At 42.3% G+C, this 22,361-nt stretch overlaps 1 protein-coding gene across 1 annotated transcript; it reads right to left on the bottom strand.

Moving 5' to 3' along the window:
• Positions 1–1,506: 1,506 nt before the first annotated feature.
• Zfp267 (zinc finger protein 267) lies at positions 1,507–20,768 on the bottom strand. Its single transcript, NM_001101478.1, has 4 exons — positions 20,653–20,768; positions 12,200–12,326; positions 9,121–9,216; positions 1,507–7,792 (listed from the first exon to the last, which is right to left on the bottom strand). The coding sequence occupies exons 1-4, from the start codon at positions 20,653–20,655 to the stop codon at positions 5,628–5,630; spliced, it is 2,391 nt and encodes a 796-aa protein (NP_001094948.1). The 5' UTR covers positions 20,656–20,768; the 3' UTR covers positions 1,507–5,627.
• Between the last annotated feature and the right edge of the window lie 1,593 nt (positions 20,769–22,361).

Genomic DNA, 22,361 nt, shown 5'->3' with positions numbered 1-22,361 from the left:
TAAAGGAATATGGAATAGAGCTGACCCTTGGCTGGGAGTAGTAGATGTCTTGAGAAATGTAGCTATGCAGTAATCAGGGACTCTCCTTATCCTTTGTTCTGACCTTTCACCCTGGGCCTGAGAGGAGAGAAAGAGAGAAAGAGAGAGAGAGAGAGAGAGAGAGAGAGAGAGAGAGAGAGAGAGAGAGAGAGAGAGAGAGAGAGAGAGAGAGAGCTTCATGCTCTTAAAGGGCTCTCTTGGGTTCTGAATAGAGATGAGTCACCATGTAGTTAATCACTCTCCCTGTAGCTGTGAAAAAACATCTAAGAGGGCTTTATTTAGCTCCCAATTGAGAAGAATTCAGTCCACCAAAGAGGGGATGGCTTAGTGATGGACCAGCATGTCCTGTGGTTCTGAGCTGGAAGCAGAGAAGCGGGACCCCACCAGCACTTAAGCTGACTTAATTTTTTTCCTCTTTAGTTTTTAGTTGAGGACTGCATACTTTTAACCTGTGCTCACCACATAGAGGGCAGGTCTCATCCTCTCAGCTAGTTATCTCTGGAAACATTCACATTGGCATGCTCAAAGGTGTGCTTTTCCAATGACTAGACATTTCATCCTCCAATCGAACACCATGACCAGATGGGGTTCCTTCTCATTCCTATGCTATCGTCCCACATTTTGTCTTCTGCTATTAGAAGAGCTATCATCTTGGCTCTTCTAAACTGCACACAGCTCAGACTGGGGACTAGAAAAGACAAGAAGGGAGGAGTGTGTAGCATTGGGCTTTCTGGATTCCAGGAAGGGCAAAGGGTCAGCCACCAGCCACACAAGTTTTGCTTCTTGCTCTTCCTTTTCCTTATTAGCCAACTGGCCCCAGGGGGCTGGCAGCTGAAGCTAGAGCTGCCAGTCCAAGTCAGAAGTATCCACTCTGCAGTGACTGTGACCTATGAAGACCTGTGTCCATCCCTGCCTTGTATACATGACCTTGGGGGCAGGGTCCACTGTGACATGGAGTGGCTGATAATACCAGAGCATTGCTGTATTATTGCCCTCTCAAAGTACTGCAAACTTAGTTGCTTAGCACAACAGTGGTCTGTTGTCCCACAGCTCTAGTGTCTGGCTGCCTGGAACTACATCTTTGCATCCCTTGGTCTTAGCATCCTCTGGTAGTACCAGGGAAGAGATCTGTTCCAGGCATTACTTCAGCTTCTGTAACTAATTGGCTTATAGCAACAGGTCTCCCATCTCCTTACAGAGGTTTTTCTGTGTCTGAATTCTCCTTTTAAAGTAATCATGTATTTGGGGGCTGGAGAGATGGCTCAGTGTGGTTAAAACACTGGCTTCTTCTCCAGAGGACCCAGTCTTCATTCTCAACACCTTCATGAATCCACACAACCATCTTTAACTCCAGCTCCAGAGGATTGGACACCTTCTTCTGGCCTCCTTGGGCACCAGGGATGCATTAGGTATACATACAAACATGCTGACAAAACACTCAATCAACATAAAATAATAGTAGTATATCTTTTTAAAATTACGTATTTATTGACTTTTGTGTTTAGGTCAGAATACAAACCTGTGAGAGTCAGTTCTTGCCTTTCACCATGTAGGTCTTGGGGATTGAACTCAAATTGCTAGGTCGGCAGCAGGTACCTTTACCCACTGGACCATCTAGTTGTCACCTTTTTTAAAGGACATGGGCTGTGTAGACTTTCTTCTACAGAATTTTCCAATTAAGTAATGAAACACATTCTGGTGGATTTTTGTGTAATTCAAAATTTATGTCTATGTTCGTTTTTCTATGTAAATTCTACATTGTTCAGTTTTCCTTTTTTTTTTTTTCTGCAGTCATTTGTGGAACACACTCATTGCTCCATTAAATTGAATTTGTCTTTTACAAATTCACTGGGTATGTAGGTTGGTGTCTTCCAATGGGAGAAGAGCTGCTGGCATTTCATTTACTGTGATGACCTTTGTAACATTAGCCCCACAGCCTGAGGGAGTTCATGAGCTGGCTGCAGTTGCTCCTCTTGGTCCTACTCTTTCTGTCCCAGAGTACTTGGTACACCTATTGGCAATCTTTCCACTGATGTCTTATACACTCACTCCTTTAAATACTTTACACTGTGCAGTACCCAAATTCTAGGTCATATGTCAATTAATATGAAGTATCCACCCACTCCAACATCTACCCCATCTATTAACTGCTGGGGCAAATGAAGGGGCGGGTCCTGTAGATCCAAAGCTGCAGGATCTCCATGACACAGGGCAACAAGAAGATACCTGAGAGAAGCCATGGGGAGGATCCAGCATTGATGGTGTAGCAGAAGCCAGAGGCCTCGAACCACACCAATGGCTCTTGGAATGAACGTTTGCAAGTAGAGCTGTTTGGGCAAAAGGACACACTGTGATTCACACTGACACACCACAGCTTCCACATCAAGATTTTTTCCCCTCTGTTAGGGGGTGGGTTGCAAGGCAGAGGGTGGGTATGGAGGGATGGGGAGATAAGTGGTACGGGGGTGTATAATGTAAAATTCACAAAGAATCAATTAGATGTTTAAAAAGAAAAAAAAACAGACATCCAGAATAAAGCGTCACAAGCCAAACAAACAAACAAATATACAGAACAGCATGACATTGTCAAAAAACTAAACATGTCGACAACAGCTTTATGCTACTGACCTTGCATTTGAAGGAAGAAAAATCAAGTGGTATTGTAGAACCCCAGTCTAAGGAATTGTGACTCTGTGAGTTTGGTGGAACTAGAGGGGGCACTCATGAACTGGCATCTTAAGCACATTTCTTGCTAGCATTTACATCCACCATCTGTAGCACTAAGCTAGAAAAAAAAGTGCATGCAAACTATCAGTTCTCAAAACAAATGTTCTTAGTTCTCAGTGGATCCTGCAGATCTTAAATCATTCTTTGCGTTTTTAAAATATGCTGTAGGCAACTGTTCACAAGTTACAATTTAGAATACAAGATGTATATAGTCACTTAGAACATGTCTATTTAAGCAAGCATTATGTACTCATAGAATATTGTGAAACTGTGAGCTGGAGTCTTCATAATCTTTGCATTAATTGACATAAGACCTAGAATTTTGGTGCTGTTTTATCATTTAAGTGTACAGACATCAGAACTGTTCTCTTTTTGTTTCTGTATGGCTCATTTATTTTTAATGCAGAGAATTAAGAACATCACGGGGAAAGTGAGAGTCTCAATTGAGGGAGTGAGGAATTGCCCAGATCAGAGTGGCCTATGGCCATGTCTGGAATGGTTTTGACTGTTGACTAATGTGGTCTGCTGTAGACAAGTGCCACCCATAGGCAGGCAGGTAGTCCCGGTTCAGGGAAGCTAGCTGAGCATGCGCTATAGGAGCACCTTTCTTACACGATTCCATCCCCTGCTCCTGCTTTAGTTCCTATCCTCAACAAACCTCTTCTTCCCTAAGTTGTTTTTGATTGTGGTATTTATCACAGCAACAGAGAACAGCAACAGAGAGTAAACTACGACTATTTTCCCACTTAATAACATGAAACAACAACCAAGTTATCTTTTTAACTTTCTCTAAGATATCGAGAGTCTAAATTTTTCAACAAGGTAAAAACAACACAAATGGAAATAAAAACTTTTCTAGAAAATGCCTTTGTGGAAGTGAATCAGGATAAGCAATACAATTAAAGAAAACCTTCCCAAATTCAAATGTGTCAATCACTGTGTTCCTCCTTGGTGTTGATCAAATCATACAAAGTTCAATTATTTATCCACTTGCTTTGCATTGAAGTTTTCTAGAAGTTTCCAGCCATGAGTGCCTTGTGATTGTTTTGTTGCCTTGGAAGAGCTATGTGAAGAAATTCTTGAGTGTATTTTGCCTTTAGATGGCCATGGGTTTCACCATTTGCGTACCAGGAAACTGGAATGATTCCCCTATAGTAACAAAAATGCTTCCATGAAGGAATTCTGCACCATACAGTCCCATGAAATGGAAGAAGGTTGGCATATGGATAACCTGATCAAAATGTGAAATCTAAACCCCTAAGTACTTGCCAGGTACTACATGCAGTGAGACAGGGCTCAATGATCCTGGTCTTAATGCCCAAATACTGATCCAGGCTGACTAGGTTGACTAGGCCAACACAGAGAAAGAAAGAGCCCTGGTACAGACCCTAGACAGTGTGATAAAACTGATTCCCCTCCAGGGAAGAAGACGGCATTCCCCGTATATAGCTTACAGGCGGCTGTTCCACAACTCTGAACTAGATGCTGCTTATCTCCCATCATTATCATCCTCTCTCTTCTGACAATGCATCACATCAGAGTATGATGTCAGTGCTTCTCTGCCCTTACAGATTCTGCACTCACCATCAGGATTCTAACACAGCCACATCTCACTTGACATGATCTGAAGAACTTACCCCAGAAGGCCTTTAGCTTTATGGAGTCTGTTTTGAACACTCAACATAAAAATGTCTCCCTACATCTTCTGTACATTCTCATTTTTAAATATGGTCATGTCTTCAAGTCACAGGGAGATTATATGCACTGTGGTGCAATTGTAGTAGGTGGTCTGCCTAACTTTCTGATTTAAAAAAGGGCAGAAAACAGCAGGGGTCTGTGTGGCAGAGGCCAGGAAAGTCCCAGACCCTAAAATCCAATGATCGTAGAGATAACTCAGCAGGTGAAGGCACTTGCAGCAAAGCCGGATGAACCGAGTTCAACAACACGAAATGACAGAGAGAATGGGCTGGAAGCCGTCCTCTGACTCTCACATGAATGCTGTGGCACACAACACCCCCCAAATGTAATTTAATTGTATAAAAGTGTGGATTCAGCATGCACCATCTATATATTTGCAGTCTTTTTAGCAGTAGACTCAGAAGTCAGGATCCTCAGACCAACTCAATATATACTTTTAGTTTTTTTCTTTCTTTTTTGCTATCTGGGCTCTCTAGTTTTGTTTCATGACTGAAGGAAAAAATACACATGCAGGGTTAAAGATGCTTCTTGTGGGTGTCATCATGAAAATGTCATCTTAACCATGTTGTAGAAGGGACAGTAAACACAATTCTATATGTTTCTGGGGGGAGACAGCCAAGCTCTATGCTACACAATTTAGTTGTGTAAATCCTAGGGAGACCTGCCAAAGACTTCTCCAGTGTGGCGCCCGCTGTACACTTTTATGTGTACACTGGACAGTGTGTATGTTTTTTTTTTTTATTTATTTATTATATGTAAGTACACTGTTGCTGTCTTCAGACACACCAGAAGAGGGTGTCAGATCTCATTTCGAATGGTTGTGAGCCACCATGTGGTTGCTGGGATTTGAACTCTGGACCTTCGGAAGAGCAGTCGGGTGCTCTTACCCACTGAGCCATCTCACCAGCCCCCAGTGTGTATGTTTTATGTATACAGTCTGAACAAAGTTTGGGAAATACATCTGAGAATACAACTATTAACACAGAACCGGTTGACAAAATGACAAGAAAGAAAAATATTATTACTTAATTAAACCAGGATATGGCTCCGGAAATCCAGTTAGGTATTGCAACAGAAAGTACCTTTTGTATAATCAAACATGTTACTTGTTTTCAAGATAAATCCATCGGTGTTTGCTAACTGGCTGTAACAGAACAATAAACTCATATATATTGGAGAAATTTTGTGTCTTCAAAGCAGCTGCCTAATGAGGTGCACTGGTGTTCGGCAAGGTGGGAACTGGATTTAAAGGCGCCATCACACTCTTTACATTTGTAGGGCTTCTCTCCAGTATGAACTCTCTGGTGTCGATTAAAGCTTGACCTCTGGGTAAAAGCCTTGCCACAGTCTTTACAGCAGAAGGGCTTGTCCCCAGTGTGAACCCTCTGATGTTGAGTAAGGCTTGACCTTTGATTAAACGCTCTGCCACAATCTTGACAATGGTAAGGCTTCTCTCCTGTGTGAATTCTCTGGTGTTGAATGAGAAGTAAGTTCCGGCTGAAGGCTTTGTCACAGTCTTGACACTTGTAGGGCTTCTCTCCAGTGTGGATCCTCTGGTGTCGTGTAAAGCTGGACCTCTGGGTAAAAGCTTTGCCACAGTGCTTACAATGATAGGGCTTGTCTCCAGTGTGTACCCTCTGGTGCTGAGTAAGGCTGGACCTCTGCTTAAATGCTTTGCCACAGTCTTTACAGTGGTAAGCCTTCTCTCCAGTATGAATTTTCTGATGTTGAGTAAGGAAAAATACACGGTTAAAGGCTTTGCCACATTCATTACATTTATTGGGTTTCTCCCCAGTATGGCCTCTCTGGTGTAGGCTGAGGCTTGATCTTTGATTAAAAGCTTTGCCACAGTCTTTACAAGAATAGGGCTTCTCTCCAGTATGGATTCTCTGGTGTTGAGTAAGGCTTGACTTTTTATTAAAAGTTTTGCCACAGTCTTTACAATGGTAGGGCCTCTCTCCAGTGTGAATTCTCTGGTGCTGAGTGAGGAGTGAGTTGCGGTTGAAGGCTTTGCCGCAGTCTTTGCATTTGTAGGGCTTTTCTCCCGTATGAACTCTCTGGTGCAGACTAAGGCTCGATCTTTGATGAAATGCTTTGCCGCAATCTTTACAATGGTAGGGCCTCTCTCCAGTGTGGATTCTCTGGTGCTGAGTAACAGTCGATCTTTGATTGAAAGCTTTGCCACAAAATTTACAGCAGTAGGGTTTCTTTCCAGCGTGGATGCTCTGGTGTTGCGTGAGGAGTGATTTATGGTAGAAGGCTTTGCCACAGTCTTTACATTTGTGCTGTTTGACTCCAGAATGAATTCTATGATGTTGCCTAAGGCTTGAACAGTAGGTAAAGGCTTTGCCGCATTCCTTACATTTGTAGGGTTTTTCTCCAGCTTGACTTCTCGTAAGGCTTGAACTTTGACTGAAAGCTGTGTCGCAATCCATATCCTTGGAAATCTGATCTTGAATATGGATGTACTGATGGATAATAAGTTCCGAGTACTGATGAAAGACTGTGTCACATTTGTAACATTTGTACAATTGAGCAGACTGATGACTGGCAGGATTTGACTCTTGGTTTAAGTCACTATTATTTTCATTACCCTCATAAACTGTCTCTCCGATATACACGTCCTGAAGATTACTTAAGCTGGACTCCTCAGTGAAGGCCTTCCTATTTTCTTTACATATATACTGAATTTCCAAAATATCTGTACTCGAATTTTGGTTCAGTGATACCGGATGTGAAAAAAATCTGCCATACTTATGGGAATTCTGTGTTTTGGCACATGGAAGACCTATTTGTTGATTATATACTAACGAATTTTTCATGATGGAGTTCTCAAATTGATTACATTTAGAATGTTTTCCTTCATTTTTAAGTTCCCCATCTACAAAAATGTTTGAATGAAAGCTCAGCCCAAAGCTACACTTGAAATTGTTGAAGTCGGTAGTTGAAGAATTAACTAGAACCCTCTGTGGATTTTCCAAATTATCTTTGAAAGAAGGGGTCTGCTTCAAAAACTGACTCTGCTGTTTAATGACTGAAGCGCACGGCTCCTCACAAGTAACTGGTGTCACCTGAGGGTTTTTGTGAGCCATCTCTTGTGCCCGATCTCTCCTGGGAGTAAAGCTTTTGCTGTTGCCAGCTGTCAGAAATGGGTTGTGCCCGTTATAGCAGGTTCTCAGGATGTCACCCTCCTCAACACAGTCCCTTTCTCCTGGGAAGTACAAAGCGTCAAAGCCACACTGTCCACGAGGTCCACAGATGAGTTCCTGGAATGAATACTTTATGTTCTGCTCTGGTGAAAAGTCTTGGCTATGATGAGAAAACATGGCTGGAAGAAATCAAGACAGACACTTATTTCACTCACTAGACTCTCAAGAACACTCTTACAAACCTAACATCTAAAACTGTGCTGAGGTTAGCACATCAGCAAACACCACAATGGAAAATCTGTGGCCCTCATTGCTCCACTAACACTGACCACAGGGACACTGGAAAAACAAAACAAAACAAAACAAAACAAACAACAAAAAAAACACTCCTTTCTGTTTATAAAGACTGAATCTTACTTTTGTAAAATGGAAAGTTTATAAAGATGTGTTGCACAACAATTTGGATACACCTTACACTATAAAACAGAATAATAAAATCTTTCAGACAATAAATTTCATTTTATGTGCTTTTAACATAACATTATGGTTAAAGGCTAAGTAAAAAGAAGCAATAAAGTTTAAATTTCTCAGAAGCTACCTTGAAATCAACTTGTCTCTCAGACATGGAAACAGATTTATCAAGTCACAGGTAACAAACTTAAGGTCATTTCCAAGAATACGCACGGAGACAGGGGAAAGTGACAATTGAACACAATCTAGTCAGAAAACATCCAAGTCAGAAACAAAAAGGGACACTATTTATCCAGGCAACTAAAAACACATACAGTTGTACTGGAAATGGGCATGTGGGTAATTCACTCTTATTTTAGTTCATCTTACACTGTTCTGCAATAAACAGTATTTATAATTGACATTCAATAATAAAACACAGGTTGAAACTAATAATATTAATGGGCATAAGGAACCTACTCCAAAAGCTGAAAATTCAGAAAAAAGAAATGTAAAGAAGGAAAAAAAAAAGAACTATTACCTTATAAAATCTGAGGAGACACAGGTGATGGTTAAAATGTCTTTACATAAAACTAATTCTCAGTTTTGTCTCTATATACCTGTCAATCATTAGCATTCAGTGTGTGGTTAAAAAAAATCATAGAAACCCCATTATAATGTTTATAAAAAGATGAGACAATTAAAAAAATAAATATACAAATGTTAAGAGAAAACTTCTTTATCACATTAAATTATTAGAGTATACCAACAAAGAGGTCATAAGAAATATCCAAAGGTTTTCGGAGGCCCCCAAACACCACGAAAGAACTGTCCCTTTACACAGCTCCCACAGGTGAAGGGGAAGATATCAGCTATCACTGTGAATCCCCAAGCACGGGACTGCAGGACAATGAGGCTCAGAGGATTTAAAAGGATGCCCTTCGGTGACAAAGGACAAACAGAACTGCATCTGTGAAAAGCCAATGCTCCCGGGATCAGAGCTTCCCACACGGCTCACCGCTGCTCTGTATGCTCTGCTCCATCCGCTCCTACTCACCTGGGAACACGGCCATGGTCTTTTGCGTCTTTACATTCCAGGGCTCTTTCCTTTGCTCCAGACAGGTAACCAGGTATGGCTTAGACACAGCAAGACCTGGTCAGTGGCAAAGAGAACATGGCATTTACTTGATATTTCCTCATAACTAGTAACATATCTGCTCTAGAATAATGTTCATATGGAAAAAAAAGTAATAAACATATAACAATAGTTTAGACCATTACTTTTCCAATTGTTGTTTCCCTACAGACATACAGTAATATATATTCAATTTATAGATTCGGAGCTCCACCTTTGTCCACTACCAAGTCACAGTCAAAGGAGGAATAATTGGACTTTAAGGTATAAATTACAATATTTTAATGCCTCTTCGCGGTTATAATTACCACTAATTTTAATTTGGGATATATATTACCTCAAGAGCGACATAGAGGAAAAAGATTTCAAAACTATGAATATCTGTTACCTATTTCAATACTACCTCCCCTGTTTTCTCCCCTGAAAACACGGGCTCCCAAGATATATTCAGAAAAGCAAGATGTCTTAGTTAGGGGTTTTACTGCTGTGAGCAGATACCATGACCAATTAAAGTCTTATAAGGACAACATTTAACTGTGGCTGGCTTATAGGTTCAGAGGTTCAGTCCATTATCATCAAGGCAGAAGCACGGCAGCATCCAGGCAGGCATGGAGGAGCTGGAGTTGCTGAGAGTTCTACATCTTCATCTGAAGGGTGTTAGCAGAATACTGGCTTCTAGGCAGCTAGGATGAGGGTCTTATAGTCCACACCCATAGTGACACATGTCCTCCAACAAGGCCATGTCTTCTAATAGTGCCACTCCCTGGTCCAAGCATATACAAACCATCACATTTCACCCCCTGGCTCCTATAGGCTTGTTCAAACATATGAGTCTATGGAGGCCTAAACATAGCATAATGTAAAATACATTTAGTCCAACTTCAAAAGTTCCCAAAGTCTCTAACAGTCTCAACAATGTTAAAAGTTCAAAGTTCAAAGTCTCTTCTGAGATTCGTCCAATCACTTAAATGTAATCCCCAAAGCAAGAGAGGAAACCAGCTGGGCCAACTCCAAACTGCATCTCCACGTCTGATGTCAAAGCAGTCTTCATCTTTGTTGACCACACCAAACTTTTCTCCTGGGCTGGTTCCACTCCCTGTTAGCAGCTTTCCTCAGAGTCCCTATTTCAGTCCATGGCTCTGGCATCTCGAACATCTTGTGGTCTCCAAGGCAACTTCAACGTCACAGCTTCTTGTTTCAATGTCTGGAATCCACACATGATCTTCTGGGCTCCTCCAGAGGGCTGGCATTACTTCTCCATCTCTGCCCTCTGTAGCACCCTAAGCTCAGGTTGACCACTCCACTGCTGCTGCTGCTCTTGGTGACCATCTCTTGGTATTAGCATCTCCAATTTCCACCGCAACTAGGCTTCACCAATTGCCTCTCACAGGCTCTCTTCATGGTGACAAGCTTCAAATCCTTTGCATGACCCCTTCAGTCCTGAGCCATCAACTGCAACTGAGGCTGCACCTTCACCAATGACCTTCCATAGCCTCCCATAGTGCCAAGCCTCAGCTGCTCTTCATGACCCCTTCATGCCTTCAAAACCAGTACCACCTGAGTGACTCTTATACAGCTACAGCATGAGGTACAACCTTGGCTATCTCTGGAACAAAGCTTTTCTTTCTGCTCTCAGAAAACACTTCCCAGAAGATTTCACCTCAGTGATGCTGGTCTCTTCCTAGTTTCTTAGCTCCAGCTAGCCACCATCAATTTTCCCAGTAGTCCTTTTTATTCTGGACTCTAAAGCCATAGCCACATGACCAAAGCTGCTGAGTTCTGCTGCTTGCTGGGGCTAGGACATGGCCCCCTTGTTCTATTACATTATCACCAGCCTTCTGTTTTCTGATTCCTTCATTGCCTAAGTTTGGCTGTCCTGGCACTTGCTACATAGACTGACTTTGAACTCAGAGATCTGCATGCCAGTCTCCTAAGCACTAGGATTAAAGGTGTGGTTCAACAAGCCTGGATTTAAGTTTTTCTTCACCTAGAACTTGCTCTCTTCTAGGCTGCCCTTGAACTCAGAGATCTGCTTGACTTGGCTGCCTGAGATTAAAGGATTGTACTACCGTGCCCGGAACTAAACTTAGCTGGGTGAGATCTTGCCCTAAGGTCAAATCCCTTAATTCAATTTACTATCCTTGAACACAGGATTCAGCTCCATTTCACTTCCTGGGGCCCCTTTAATACTCAAACCATATATTTTATATTTTTCCTTTCTCAGCTTGTTATGCTTGTTTAAAATGTTCTTCATGAGACTTAACCAGAGAACAAAGTCTATGATGGGTGTTTCTGAAACTTCCTTGGTCAGTGCAATTAATCTGAGTCTCTTCACCTCAGGCAGATTCTTCTTCAGCAAGGGCAAAAATACCCACATTCTTCACCAAAATACCACAAAAACTGTCTCTGGCCCACATACTGAAATTCTCCAATGAAACCTCTTGGGCCAGGTCAGACAATTCAACTCACTCTGAGTAGCAAAGTCTTCCACAGTCCTACTAGGATGGGCTATTAAGCCCCATTTAAAGCATCCCACTGCTTTCCAAATCCAAAGCCCCCAAACCCACATCCTTCCAAACAAAAGCATGGTTAAGACTATCACAGCAAGACCCCAGTCCCTGGTATCAACTTTTGTCTTAGTTAGGGTTTTACTGCTGTGAACAGACACCATGACCAATGCAACTCTTTCAAGAACAACATTTAATTGGAGCTGGCTTACAGATTCAGAGGTTCAGCCCACTATCATCAAGGCAAGAGCATGGCAGCATCCAGGCAGGCAGGGTTAGAGTTCTACATCTTCATCTGAAGGGTGCTAGCAGAATACTGGTTTCCAGGCAGCTAGGATGAGGGTCTTATAGGCCACAGCCACAGTGACACACCTACTCCAACAGGGCCACATTTTCTAATAGTGCCACTCCTGGGCCGAGCATATACAAACCATCACACAAGAAAAATGAATTTTAGTACCAAGTTAGGAATTCTGTGGAGAGGTTGTCCTTACCCAGGAAAACGAGGTTCCTATAGTTTTCCAACATCACATCTGTATACAAATTCTGCTGCTCAGAATCCAGACACTCCCATTCCTCTCCAGAAAAATCAATGGCCACATCCCTGAAGGTCAACTGTTCCTGAAATAAAAATACATAGCACAATGGTCATATGGTCAGTGACTCTGGTCTTAATGTGAGCCAGGATGAAGTGAGTCAAGAAAGAGTTTCTCATAAGCTGAGCAATCCTAACTATTCACCGAGACATTTTAACACAGTGGTATTTTCTAATGTATTACCTAGCCCCTGAGTAAAGATGAAGTAGATACTATACTTTTACGAAATACTAAATGTAAAGGCATCAACATAAGTATTTATATTTTTCAATTGAATATTAATGCAAAATGGCTATCTTTCAGATGAGAAGGACATTTGTCCTTTTCAAACCATGTATACTTCCCATAAATGAGAATGCATATTCCCATAGATTGGAAGTATTAAAATTTAAATTCTGGTTAGAATTATACTTTTATGACTTTTTGAAATATTACTACCTGCATCCCCCCAGGGTTGGGGGTGGAGGGAGGTTTAGACCTAGTGCTTTATAGATACTACAGTTATCTATAACTAAGCTACATCCAAGCCCTAAAATCAGATATTCTAATTCAGTAGCTCAAAACTGGAGACTAGATTTCTGACAATACAGCAAGCTCACTAATAACACCAACGTTAGTGGTCCAAAAAGGAAAAAAAAAATTACCAAACAGCAATAAGGCAGACACTTAGAGAATACATTAATGATTTGAAAGAATTTTAAGGAATTTGCATTTTATTATAATAACAGTACAGAAACCATCCTTTCTGATCATTTAAAATAAACGAAGTAAAATATACTGAGTATCACTGAGTTTTTCCACACACTAATGCATAAAACCCCCAAATAATCCATGAGACCAGGACGTTTTTCCTATTCTATGGCATTTTATCAAATATCCATAAATGTTAACACTGGGGCTTTAGTCAAACCTAGCCAGTCTAGAATTCATACAATAAGAACATAAAAACCAAAATAAAGTACAAATGTTAAAGCATCATTCAGAGTAGTTGACAAGACTAATGCACATGTAAAGAGGACAGCAGGAAAAATAACAATGATATTTTATGTGCCCAGGCAGGTGAGTTACTTTGGTTGTTATGTCAAAATACCTAAAAGAAGCAAATTAAGAGGCAGATATTCTAGATAATATTAATTATACACAATGGATTTCATTTCCACGCATGCATGTGGATATTTGGATTCTATTCACTTCCCCCTACCCTCTCCTGCCCTCCCACTCCAGCCAATCTTCTTTCTTCCTAGTCCCCATCCATCTCCTCTCCCCCCCTACTGTCTTCCTCCCTCCTCCACCTTCTCCTTCTTTTGATGATCAATCTTCATTAGTTGATCAATAACTACACTTATACCCACAGATGAGTGCTTCTAGTTTACTATCTGCTTCTAGTTTACTCTCATGGACATTTTAATGGATGCTAGGGTCATCCCCAGAAGATACATCCTAGACCTTCAAGACACTATATTAAGGTTATTTAAGTCTTCATGGATGAAGGTTGAGGCCTAGTCCAGAAGACAGCGCAGAGGAGCCAGGCTGGTTTGATAATAAAATCTCACTCACAGGGTAGGATATATAATTTATGTACATTAAAAACATCCAAGATACTTCCAGAAACGCCCCTCCTCCAAAATTGTCAAAGTGCAGAGGGCAATTCTATCTATGTCCTCGATGGTAGGGACCCTTCCTCTCTGACTGCTTTCGGGTGACCATCAGCTCTTTCTTCACCCATCAGCCCCAGGGCCACAAAATGAAGGGGAAGCAAAAACCAAGTGTTGGGGTAAAGTAGACAGAAGGGTCCAGGAATCTATCTACAAGTGAGAAATGAGTGCCAGTGAGCTAGTGCTGAGTGCATACTTAAGCGTGGGGAACTCTAGCTAGCACTTCCTAGAGCCCCAATGCACACACAGCGTTCAAGGCAGGAGAGGGGAAGACAGTATTCTTTTTTAGAAGAGAAGCACTAACAGAATTGTGGTGAAGGTGATGGAGGAAAGAACTCCTTGGGGAAGAGAAGAGGCAGCTCTTGCTAAGGATGGAGCCAGCATTTTCTTTGGGACCCTCAAGTGGTCCTAATGTGTTGTTCTCTGTTGTCAGCCACTTAAGTCTCCTGCATTGTTTACATCATTATCAACCTCTATTCACGGTAACGCCACCACCACCAATTCTTTTTTTTTTTTTTTGTTTTGTTTGGTTTTTTGTTGTTGTTGTTTTGTTTTTCGAGAAAGGGTTTCTCTGTGTAGCCCTGGCTGTCCTGGAACTCACTTTGTAGAGCAGGCTGGCCTCGAACTCAGAAATCCGCCTTCCTCTGCCTCCCGAGTGCTCGGATTAAAGGCGTGTGCCACCACGCCCACCACCAATTCTAATCTAGTACATTTGTCTAAGATCTTTATTCCAGGCCTGGGATCATGGAGCAGTACTCAAAGGGCACACGAGAAAACAATCAAAACCTCACAGGGAGAAACAAGGGCCACTAAGACCAGCTTATACCCTTGAAACAGGCAGGTGTGCATTATATTAAAATGTAAACAAGAAGTACCTTAAAGACACTTCCACAGTAATGAATAACAATAATGTGGGGTTCCCAAACAGTGGCTTTTTAAAAGTTAGCCCATGATAAGAAATGTATTTTAATACAACATGCCAGTATGGTTCTATACATCCTTGAAAAACTGAAATAAAAAGAAACAAAATTATCTTCATGAAGTATGATACTACACCATAATACTTTATATCATATTCTATAAGTAAATTAATCAGAACTGATTCTGCCTGCAATTTAAAACATATCGACGGTCAGCAAGATGGCTCAGTGGGTAAAAGTTCTTGCTACCAAGCCTGCCAACTTGAGGTCAACACCAAAGACACGCATGGTAAAAAGAGAGGACTGACTCCCGCAGGATGTCCTCTGACCATCATACATGTACTGTGGTACATACATGTTCTCTCTCTCTATATATATATATGTATATATGTATGTATATACATATATATGTGTGTATATACATACATATATACATATATATATATATATATACATACACACACAAATAAATACATGCAATACAAATTTTTAATAAAAATCACGAGTTAGAAAACTGATGTAATAGTTAGGCACTACCTCTTCCACCTCTATTTGCTACAGTACTTAAGAATAAACTCACTAACCCAGCCTATCTCCCCTCAAGCACTTTGGAAGAGACAATATGACAATTTCCTCTGAGACAGGTAACCATTTGAAAAGCTCATATGTGAATTTCTAAACAGACCCTGAGTCCTACAGCAGAGTTTGGTCCTGCTGGGCCAGGAATGGTTTTAACACATGCCTCTGTTTAGTCTGTCTATATGTTCTTGTGCTTCATTTTTTTCTGTCAATAGACTAGTATGGTTGTTGTTCTCCACATTTTTTTAATGTTTTGTGTAGTATCTATTCATGAAAAGTGGCCATTACAATTGAGGTAAGATTCCCAATGATTTAAATTTAACTCGATATTTGTGACCAAGCCTACAGTCTTTTTAAAAATTAGTAGTTATTAATATTATGCCGCAAACTTGGGTGTTGTAATATCCTTATTTCTAAACTTAAAAGAAATGCGCATATTTACAAAGTTGTAAAGATAGGGTAAGTGTGCATGCTGTCAGGTCCCCCCAAACGGCAGGGATGGTGACACTGTCCTAAACAAGACTTTAATCAGGTAAACAGGGATAGTTACTGGGTAAAGAAGCCTACAGGTTTCTGTTCACTGGAAAAGCAGATTTCTTAAGACTGCTTGTTGTTCACCAGAAGCCTGCCACAAAGTGCCACCGGTTTGTCAGGAAGCCTACATCCCGCTGGGTGTCCCATCATGGGGAGGAAGGATGCCCCTCCACCATCCTGCAAGTCTTTTGGTCTGCTTGGGGACACCCCAAACTGCTATTGTCACCACGGCACTCAATAAGTCTCTCCCCTGGCTGCCACCCTTGCTGTCTCTCAGCCCTCTCCTTGGAACTTGCTCTCTAACTATGGCTCCTCCTTTCTCCCTCCCTTCCATTAGCTGCTTGCTCTGTCTCTGCCCCATTCGTTGGTTGGCTGGATCCTGCCTTCCCTCTGGGCCTCTGACACTGGAACACTCCCTCTGGCGGAGCTCCGGAGCTCCGTTTCCCACCCTTTACCCTAAGCCTCTCCCACCTCTCTTCACTCTGCTACTGAAAGACATCTTCTTTTCCCAGTTGCTAGGTCTCTCAGCTCCTGTCTCACACAATGGGCTCTTCCTGTTCAGAAGTACCTGCCTCCTCTAATCTCTTTTCTCCTCAGACTCAAAGATTCCATTAAAGTCTCAGCCTTACTATACCCAGAGTGTCCTCAGTACGGAAGAGTTAATCAGCCTCAATGGTCAGCAAATGGCCAAATAATCACAGACAGACAACTTCTGCCACCACACAAGCAGATCTGAAAATCGCCTTGTCCCTAAGCCTCCTTTGTCTCTAGTCTCTCCCACTGGTCACTGGATTCCATCTTTAAAAGATTCAAATGTCTTTGAAGGTACAGATAATATTTAAAATTGTTTTATGCTATTCTACTAAAAAGCTGGCTCTGTAGTTAATGGCCTGCTCTTCCAGACCCAAGCATGGCTGTTTAAATGTCTTCTCCAAACTCTCCCGTGTCCTGGGTCAGGACAGCCACGTGACGGTGACAGGGAGTTGGAAGGCAAAACCTAAGAGCCCCTGAAAAGACAGCATGTGGCATGGGTCAGCTAAGAAGTGAACTGCTCCCAGTAGGGGCTGCTGCTGCTTACCCCATACCGGTTTCTTGGTCCTACTTAACTCTCTTAATACTGTCCTCTCTTAGAGCTTGAAAACTTTAGCTGAAGTACAAACTTTAACACAGTATCTGTAAGACCATTGTACAACTTTATCTCAGGATTTGTAAGTTCATTTGGTGTGGTTTAAAAAAAAAAACAACCTGTGAAATCTGTAACAAAAAGCTTAAAACTTTAACAGAAAAGGTTGATAGTAAGAAACCAAGGTAATCTTAACTAAGGTAATCTTAGTTTGCTACAACATGCTTATATGCAACTTGGATTCAGCTCTTGTTTAGGAAAATAAATGTTTTTAAAGAGAAAGAAATATGCTTGCCTGATAGCTCACTTTAGAGTAAATAACAACCACGTGGTTGGCAGCCATCTTTACTAAGGTTAAAGAGAGGGCATACCACGCGACTCTGTCGCCATCTAGGTTAAGGTAACCACAGATATAAACTATGTCAGTATCCATAAAATTTCTTAGTCCTAAGGAGCCCTCTGCTTTATCTAACCACTTATGTCTTTGCTAACTGTGTTCAACATTAAGCTCCTAAAAAAAAAAAAAAACAAAACTTTTTTTCAGTAAGGAACATGTTTGATGAATAAGGTTTATGAATTCCTAAGGTCTACTCAAGCTAACAAAAACTTGCTTACAAAGGTGTCTGGCCTTTGTCTTTGGTAACTGTGTTAAGCTCTAGCTATTTCAATAAACTGACTCATAGAAGAAACTGTGATAGTCTACAAAGGTATACTGTAAAAGGGTAGAAAAGCAAGGTGTCAGTTTCTCTGTGAACTGTATTCATGGTTTAAAGTTTTATTTCAATGCTAACGGATCTTCAATTAACAGAGATAAAACTGCAAAACCCTGATTTTATAAAAGCCAAGACCTTGCAAACTGTTAAAGATAATTAAGACTTGCAAGTTCAAGGTCAGTTGCCTTATACATGATCAGTCTTTCATGTGCTCCGAACTATGCTTGTAGTCATGTTAAGTATAATGTGATTTCATTTAAAGGGACATGCCTCCTGAACATGTCATCAAGGTTAAGCCGAAAACAAGTAATTGAAAACAAGTACACTTTGTTTAAAATCAGGCCAGATAATAGATTCAATGACAGCCCTCAAGCCCCTCAGAGAGATCTGCTGAAATATGGCATTTCAGGTGTTTAATGAAAAAGGCAGAAACCCCAGCGCCTGGCCACAGCCCTCACCCTCCACCAAAGAAGAAGGGGCAGTGGACTTCACCTGGAACAGAGCTGCGATGGTAACTGGACAAAGAACTGCCATTCACCTCCCCAACCACTAGGACCTGGCCAAACTGTAGACAAGGGCAACACTGGACAATCTACTGCCTCTCTCCTGCTCTCGTCAAGGTAGCTCAGTCCCCAAATTCCTCCTCGGAAAGTTTCTTGGATTTTCTGGACCTGCAGACCAAAGACTAATACTGCCCTGGGTCCTCTGCCTGCAACAAAGCTATCAAGATCAGCATGGAGGAGCCCAGGTGGCCTGTCCAGGTAGCAGGTTAGATTCTGTCATTCCTCATTGATACAGAGGCCATTGGGTCTGTATTTCCTACTCAAATTTATCCCTCTCAGATCTCTGTGATAGTGTTGGCAGTGGGCCTTAGCTTATGTTTAGCTGACTTCAGCCAGCCCCACTGCCTAGGCTACCGCTGCCAGATCAGTCCAGCCATACCTAGAAAGTCGGTTTCACTTTACAAACATTTTGGCCTTACAATAACTTTGGGTACAAAAGTTGAACTTGTTGATGATACAAATTTAAAAACGTTAAAAAGGTTTAAATTATCTTAGTCTCTTAAGTAAAAAAAAAGGCTTCTGGGTAGAGGTTGAGGCCCAATTACCTGCCAGCATGGTGTGGTTTCACATTTAAAAATTAGGCCTTTCTTTGCTAGCTTAGAGCTACCGGGGGTCTCCTGCTGAGAAAGGCCAACCCACAGCCAGGTTTACCTTGCAGACCGGCTTCATGCTGAGAAAGGAAAACTCACAAGACTTATTTCCAGGCTAAAAAGAAAAGGCCTTTTTACTAATCCCTTAAGAACTTTTTTTTCCCCAATGGCTGCTCTCAGGAACCGCCTCAGTGGGTTAAAGGCACTGGCTGCCACAACTGTCAACCTAAGTTTGGTCCCTGGGATTCCCTTTATGGACAGACGACCAGAATCCTCTCACCCCACAGGATCCCATGGCTGGCATGCACCTATCCAGCTCAGAAGATAAATAAACAAATGAAAAAGAGACAATAACAACAGAACAAGGAAGCAAGAAAGGCTAGTGAGTCTAAACAAGGGGACAAGCAGGCCCATGAGCCCTGTCACCTTCCGTCCCTACAAGGGATGCAGAGCAAGGCGGGAAAGCCCAGAACTGGTTTACAGAACACTTCTCCCATGACTACTTGGCAGTCTGGATTCATTCTTACAAACTTGCAGCAAGGATTTAATTAAGCAACCAGAAGGCCTCCTGCATGCTAAGTACAACTGGCAGAATATTGATCAAAAGGCTGAGATAGCTCAAGTGCGTTTCAGATGGGAGAACACCAAGACATCCAGCAGCGTCCCAATGCGGTCTAGCCTCACACCCCAGGCTGCTGGGACGATCAGCCCAGACACTGACATCATTGGATGCTCCTAGACACTGGAGACAAGGCAGCTGGTGTTGGCATCTCTGAAACCCGGGCAAGGAAAGGGCCAAGTAGAGTCAGATGAAGATAGACCCATCACTATGGAAAATCTCCAAAAGGCAAGTACAACCCCAAAGCATTCTGATTGGGGTTCCTGTGTCTAAGGATGACAAAATGAGAGGCATTGTGTGTGTGTGTTTTAATAAAAAATCAAGTGATTTTATGTTAAATATCCATAGGGTAAATCCTTTTTAAAATGTCGCCCAGTGTGTGGAGTGGGGAAAAAAACCAATCAAGCAAAATGTATGTCTATTTGAAATGCTGCGTGGGAAATGGGTGTTAATATTATTTTTTAAATGGGCATTTGGGAATGCGGTCAGGAGATGGAAATTTAGGAATCTTCCTCCAACCAGAGGAGAAGCGAGGACAGGGGAAGAGCAGTCATCTGGATAGGAGATTCTGCTTCGCGTTTATCTAGACTGCTCGGGAGGAGGGACAGGACACCTCACTGAACACTTTCCCTGCGGGAGCCCTACGCTTGCAGGTTATCGCCGCACAATCCGGGCTACTAGGCTGGAGCCTCTGAGGACTCCAGGGCAGCAGGGTCTGACCCTGGGCCTTCACTGCACCGGCTAGCTCGGGGGCGCGGCCGGGTACCGGGGATCTCCAGCTCAGGCTGCGCGGTGACGCATGGCCCACCAAGGGGGACCTCAAGCCGGCCGATCCCAAGGGCCGGCCGCAGGAAGGCGGGGCCGCCGTCGCCCCCCATGCAGTCGCCGGCTCCCCCTCGGCTCCCCGCAGCCCTCCAGCCTCGCCGCGCCACGCACACACTCACCAGCAGGCTTCAGCAGTGCTCACCGTCCTCCCACATCGAGCACTGGCCGCAGCCGATTCCCACCGGCTCTACACAGCCTCCCTCCAGTCTCAGGACACCATGCACACTCACCATTGTGGCTTGACTACGCGGAGTCCGCGTCCTCCCGGTGGATGGCCCGGCACCCTACAGACGCAGGGCAAACGGATGCCGCAGGGCTGAGCTACAGTCTACACCGGAAGAGACCCAGCCTGAGGAGGATTCCAAGATCCTGGACTTCAGAAACACAGCATGAAGGCCCGCCCCCTCTACCCTGTCTAAACGTCTGATTCGAAGTTCTCACCATCGTGCTGCTGATTGGATGACTTTCCGGTCCCGCCCCATCAGGCCCCAGCACTACCCTATGGGCTGAAATGACAAGTTTTTGGTACAGTTGTAGTAAAGCTGACCCTAGAGGAATCATTCCCATTTACTATTGTATATAAAGTCAGACCAATTTATGAATCATATATATGTATATTATTCGCAATAGAGAAGAGCTTTGGCACCATTTCCCCCTGAGCTCTGTCCTTGAATTTCAAATTTTAAAAGGGGAAAAAAATCTCCTGAATCAGCAATATTGAATATAGAAAGGGGGAGTAATACTCAAGTGTTACTGTACTGGCTAGTTTTGTGTCAACTTGACACAGTTGGGGTTACAATAGAGAAAGGAGCTTCAGTTGAGGAAATGCCTCCATGAGATCCAACTGTAAGGCATTTTCTCAATTAGTGATCAAGGGGGAAAGGCCCCTTGTAGGTGGGACCATCTCTGGGCTGGTAGTCTTGGGTTCTATAAGAAAGCAAGCTGAGCAAGCTAGCAAAGCATGCCAGTAAAGAACATCCCTCCATGGCCTCTGCATCAGCTCCTGCTCCCTGACCTGCTTGAGTTCCAGTCCTGACTTCCTTTGATGATGAACAGCAGTATGGAAGTGTAAGCCTAATAAACCCTTTCCTCCCCAACTTGCTTCTTGGTCATGATGTTTGTGCAGGAATAGAAACCCTGACTAAGACACTTACTTAATTTAAAATTTTCTACTGTTCATATTAAAGTTAAAACAGTGATTGTAATAAAACCCAGTATATCCAAACATATCATCATATGTGGAATTGGTTACACACACACACACACACACATATACATATATGTATACATACATACATACATACATATACACATATACATACATGCACACATATGTATACACACACATATATGTGTGTGTGTGTGTGTGTGTGTGTGTATATATATATATATATATATATATATATATATATATATATATATATATATATGTTACTATACTAAATCATCCAAATTCGGGTCTTCAGCAGGTTTCAGGTCACGTCTGTCACAGTCCTCTTCTGAGAGCTATAATTTTCCTGACCTCAAGAAAGTGAGGGGAACCTGAGAATCTCTCCCATTTATGTCAGAAGTGAAGCAACACAGTTTCCTGCCAATATTTCTTTTAGGTCCCAGTGAATGGGGGTAACCATGTCCTAAAACAGATCAGGGGACTTCAACCAGGAGTGTTCAAAGGTGGGCACATGAGGAGGGAAGCCTGTCTCTTGATCCCTCCATGGCCTTGCCCCCCTGTGATTTAAATAGATTATAAGAAAAATTACCACCACCACCACCACCCCTTTTTAGTTTGGCCTTGGACCTAATTGTCAGGCTGTAGATTCGGGTTTTCTTTTGTGAGACATGGTGCAAATTTAATTACCCAACCATATGCACACATGTCTACAAATTTTTCTGTATAATTCAACACCATCTAGCAATAGATCATCCAACTTTAATTAGT

The sequence above is a fragment of the Mus musculus genome, chromosome 3, assembly GCF_000001635.26.
Source record: "Mus musculus strain C57BL/6J chromosome 3, GRCm38.p6 C57BL/6J".
Classification (NCBI taxonomy): domain Eukaryota; kingdom Metazoa; phylum Chordata; class Mammalia; order Rodentia; family Muridae; genus Mus; species Mus musculus.
The sequence above is the reverse complement of the archived record's forward strand: the minus strand, read 5'-3'. Positions and strand labels throughout refer to the sequence as shown.